Genomic DNA, 4,524 nt, shown 5'->3' with positions numbered 1-4,524 from the left:
CATACGCTCTGCAATGCGGCCAAAGCTACAGACTTGATCCGTGAGGCGTATTCAGAGCATTTTATGAGGTGCAAGCTCCACCCGGTTGAATCAAAGAGGCCATCGATGCTGTAGTCGCATCAGCTTAAAGAAGTTATAGCAGCGAGAAGGTGCAGTAGCGCGCCGATGCTTCGGACAGCAGCCTTGACCTCGTCAAGGTGCCATCAATCTGCTCAAATCACGAGGCTTCCGTCAGTGACTAACTTGCGAGAAATGGCGGAGAGGAGGAGAGTACTCGCACGACCACACCACCGGACCGATGCGTGGTTGACGCAGTGCAAAAGGCAGCGAAAACAGTCGATCCACCAACGAAACGAGGCAAGGGACATGTAGTTACATCACTAGCACCCAAACGAACGCCTCACAAGCTGCCTAAGGAATCGAAAGAACTGGAATTTGCGACTGCGCGACGCGCAATCACGAGGCAAGGGCATTGTCTATACATCCTAGCGCGATAGAGCAACATGCACAACGAAAGTACTGTACTGGTTGCGAAAGCGCACCGCGGTCTTCACCAGCTGCATTTTGGTGCGTGCAGAAGCAATATTGCTCAGCAAGATCGACCGCAATCACAAGCCTGAACATGCGCGCTGCCGGTAACCACGACCCCACCACCGACCACCGGACTGCACGCAACACTAACCCTATCACTCGTCACCACAGCACCAATGCAACTGTTGTCATCACAAACATTGACCCATGTCACAAACCAACGACACAAACCCGACACGAACGACTGAAGCCGGCACTTCACCACGATAGAACGGCGACCGCTGCCCTTGAACTAGCCTTGCCCTTGAACGCTATCGCGGTTTAGTAGTGAACTGACCTATCGCATATCGACAGCATGAGATTTTTCAGAGAAGAGAGCGCAACTCTACCGCGGCATAGTTTGAGTGACGTGAGTTTTGTCGGAAAATACATCAACCAACGAGCAGTCGCCGTACTTTCATCGAGCCAGCAACGTTGGGATAGCTTTGACTCGCGTAACGCTGGACGCGAGCCAAAGCCATCTCAACGTGGGGCTCGACGAACGTTAGAAGGAAAAATACGCGGAATGGCTCAGGGGGCGAAAAGGGCGTATTGCCTGAATTACCGCCCGGCGCCCCAGCCTCGGGGGAGGAGTGGCGGGTTGCTTACCGGGACCCGCTTTCTAAAATGAGAGTGACTTCGCAGCACCTTTAGCTCTCGAAAAGATCGTTTCAGCTCCTTGTCTCGCAAAACCCCCCAAAAAAGCCACAAGGTGCTGGTTGGTATCAGGTACTAGAACGTTGTGACGGCGCGTCCGCTGTCGCTGGCTGGCTTGAGAGAAGAAGAGGTGATTGAACAATGACTTGGTTAGCCTGAGCTTAGACTTGTTGCTAGACACGCGCACTAGCTACTAACTAACCCTAATCTTCGTCCGATCCGCATGGAGCACGGCTCGCTCAGACCACGGAGCACGGCTCACTCAGATCAGAGAAGGACCTCTGAATCTCGAGATTCGCCACATACTCCCCTCCTAGAGGTCCGGCTACTGGGAGGAAAGCTCGTCGACATCATCCATGCGGCGACGACGACGTTCGTTAAGCTCCTTGATCAAGCGCTGGAAGTGCGCAACGTGCTTGACGTCCTTGACCAGTTCCCACGTGGCCTCATGTTCCGGCAGGCCCTGCCACTTGACGAGGAGCTCGGGCTTGCGGTTGAACGTGCGCTTCTTGAGGAACGCTTCGATGACGTGGAGCTCTTCTCCGGTCTTGTCGTCGAAGACAATGGGCGTAGCTTTGGGCAGCGGGCGACCGTCGTACTGGGCTTGGTGCGGTGGAGCATTCTTGAGGTGGTCGACGTTGAACGTGTTGGTGTCGAGCGAACGCATACTGGCGGGCAACTAGAGATTGTAGGCGTTCTCGTTGACCTTGCTGATGATCTTGAACGAACCAATCCAACGCGGCACGAGCTTGGGACGCTCGTCGCGGCTGAGGACTTGGGCGTGTTTCAACGGGAGATCGCGCGTCGCGAGCATGACCATGTCGCCGACCTTGAACGTCGTCAAAGAGCGGCCTTTGTCGTAATAGCGCTTCTGACGCTCTTGGGCACGGCGCAGGTTGGCTTGGGCGAGCGCAATGTTGTCTTGTCGTTGTTGCGAAAAGTTCTTGGCGTACTCGTTGCTCATGCCGCTCGTGTCCGTCCACAGCGGGTTGCGCAGCTTGCGACCGGTGTCAACTTCAAATGGCGTGAGGTTGTGCGACCCGTTGACCAGGCCACAGTGAGCATACTCGATCGTGCCAAGATGATCCGACCAATCATCGCCGAGGTAGGAGCACATGCAACGGAGCGAGTCTTCGAGCGTGCGGTTGGCAATCTCGCTCTGGCCGTCGGCTTGGGCGCGGTGTGCAGTGGTCTCGAAGTGCTTGATGCCCATGTGCTTGATGAGCTCGTTCCAAAACTCGCTGCGGAAGCGCGGGTCTCTGTCCGAGACAATGACCTCGGGCAAACCGTGGTGGCGAACCACCGTGTCAAAAAACTCCTTGGCGGCCTTGGCGGCATCCGTCGTCGTGTGCGTCGCGCAGTATTTGGAACGCTTGCTGAGCTTGCACGTATACGTCATGATAGCGTCGTAGCCCTTCGAGACCGGAAGTCCAGAGATCCAGTCGACCGTGACGGTGTGCCAGCAACTGTCCGGGACGGGTAGCGGCAAAAAGAGGCCGTTGGGCTTCGAGCGGTGCGACTTGTAGCGGACCACGAGCTTCCACTGGCGGTCGTTGCTGCCAATGAAGTAGAGGCCGTCGGCGAGCACAAATTCCTTCTTGCCGGTGGCGTACTTCTGTGTCCTAGCGGTAGGCCTTGGTGTACCATGCCTTCGTCGACTCGTCAAGCTTGACGGACGTGAAGTCGACTTCCTAGACCGTGTTGACCTTGATCGTCTGCGGCACCCAAGGGATATAATAACAAAGGGTGGTCATCGACCCGAATTTCAAGATATTTTTATTCGAAATGCCAGATCCAAGGTCCAGGTAGCTTGTTGTCAATTCCAAGGTATTTTTATTCCACCGCGTGAGAGATTGGAAACCGCCGGATACCATCCGGACTTGGATGCTGCGGGATTGCGCATCACGATGTGGACATGGAGATGCGAGATGCAGCACGAGATGAGCGATCAACGGTTGCCCTGCGAGCGATAGACCGACGTACGCATGTACTAAGGAGGATAATCGGTCAATTAGTAGGTCGAGGCTAATCTACTTGGCGTTGCGCTTGGCGTAGGGTCCATCTTTGTCATCTTCATCTGGCGACTCTTGACCGGTGCCGCTACCGGTGTCTGCGCCTTGCGCTTGCCTTGTAATGGCTGTGGTGTCTTGCCCGTCTCCGCCTTGAGCTTCTGGCGCAGAGCGAGGGTGCCCGACTTGTCAACGTGGCGGCCGAGGTACTGGGCCGAAAATCGGTGAACGACAACACCAATGCGCGCATGCATTGAAGCAGGGCTCGCATCGCGCATCCGTCACATGGGGCGGCATGACGAAAAGACAGTCGTTGGAGCGAGCGACGCCACGTAGCATGCCATAGCGCTCGTGGCCCGCAAGAAGCGTCGCAGCCTCGGACGGCAGACCCAAGCAGTAGCGCACGGGTGGCGGACGCTCGGGCTGCGGCTGCACGGCGGGCACTTGAGCTCGAGCTTTTTCCTCTCTGTTGAGGCGATTTCGGCATGACTTGCACATCCCGTTCACCAGCTCGAGCCTCGTCTTCTGAAGCTTGCAGTCACCGACGCACCGATAGCTCTTGGGCTTGGACGCAGGCTTGGGCGCTGGCGACATGGCAGTGCAACTCTTTGTTTTGAGCAAGGCCCCCATTTCAAAAGCGGCGATTGAGACGAATATGATAAAACCGTACCAGAAAAGGTCTCGCTGCCGCACGCGAGTTCGATGGAGGATCCCTCGAGATCCCTAACACCGTTTTAACAGTAGACACTTATCGCTTTGATCAAGCTCGTGTCCAAATCTTGATAGCAGGCATGCATCCGCTACAGCTCAACTCGATGATCAAAGATGCTCACTCTGGGACCATCGATTTTGGCAACTCGATCCAACATTTATCCTAAACTACTTATCGCAGCGCCACGCGTCATAGCTTGTTCGATGCGCAATGATCTTGCGCATCGTAGCGCACTATTGGCGCAGGGCAGCGACCTTTTCTACGGGAGATAGACCCTTAGATCCGGGCGCTCGACGTGCGCGCCGCCGTCCATCATTTTATTCAAAAGTCATTATTTTTTAAAAATGTGCCAAATATTTTTATTTGAAAACCCTCCGACGAGGTATGGAGAAGGTAAGCTTACCATGGAAACGAGCAATCATTTAAAAAACCCTTCGATGACCACCCTTTGTTATTATATCCCTTGTTATTATATCCCTTGGCGGCACCATGGGCGGCAGCGTGGCCAGCACATCCTCCCCCGACATGCTGCCCAGCAGCATGTGGCGGTCACGCTCGTCCAGCACCATATTGTGC

General features: G+C 55.2%; 1 protein-coding gene across 1 annotated transcript; it reads right to left on the bottom strand.

The window, feature by feature from the left end:
* Positions 1–1,552: 1,552 nt before the first annotated feature.
* Positions 1,553–1,894, bottom strand: SDRG_08942 (hypothetical protein; the record flags this gene model as incomplete). Its single annotated transcript, XM_008614845.1, has 1 exon — positions 1,553–1,894. The coding sequence occupies one exon, from the start codon at positions 1,892–1,894 to the stop codon at positions 1,553–1,555; it is 342 nt and encodes a 113-aa protein (XP_008613067.1).
* Positions 1,895–4,524: the final 2,630 nt, after the last annotated feature.

Source organism: Saprolegnia diclina (genome assembly GCF_000281045.1).
Source record: "Saprolegnia diclina VS20 unplaced genomic scaffold supercont1.28, whole genome shotgun sequence".
NCBI classification, from domain to species: Eukaryota; Oomycota; class Saprolegniomycetes; order Saprolegniales; family Saprolegniaceae; genus Saprolegnia; species Saprolegnia diclina.
The sequence above is the reverse complement of the archived record's forward strand: the minus strand, read 5'-3'. Positions and strand labels throughout refer to the sequence as shown.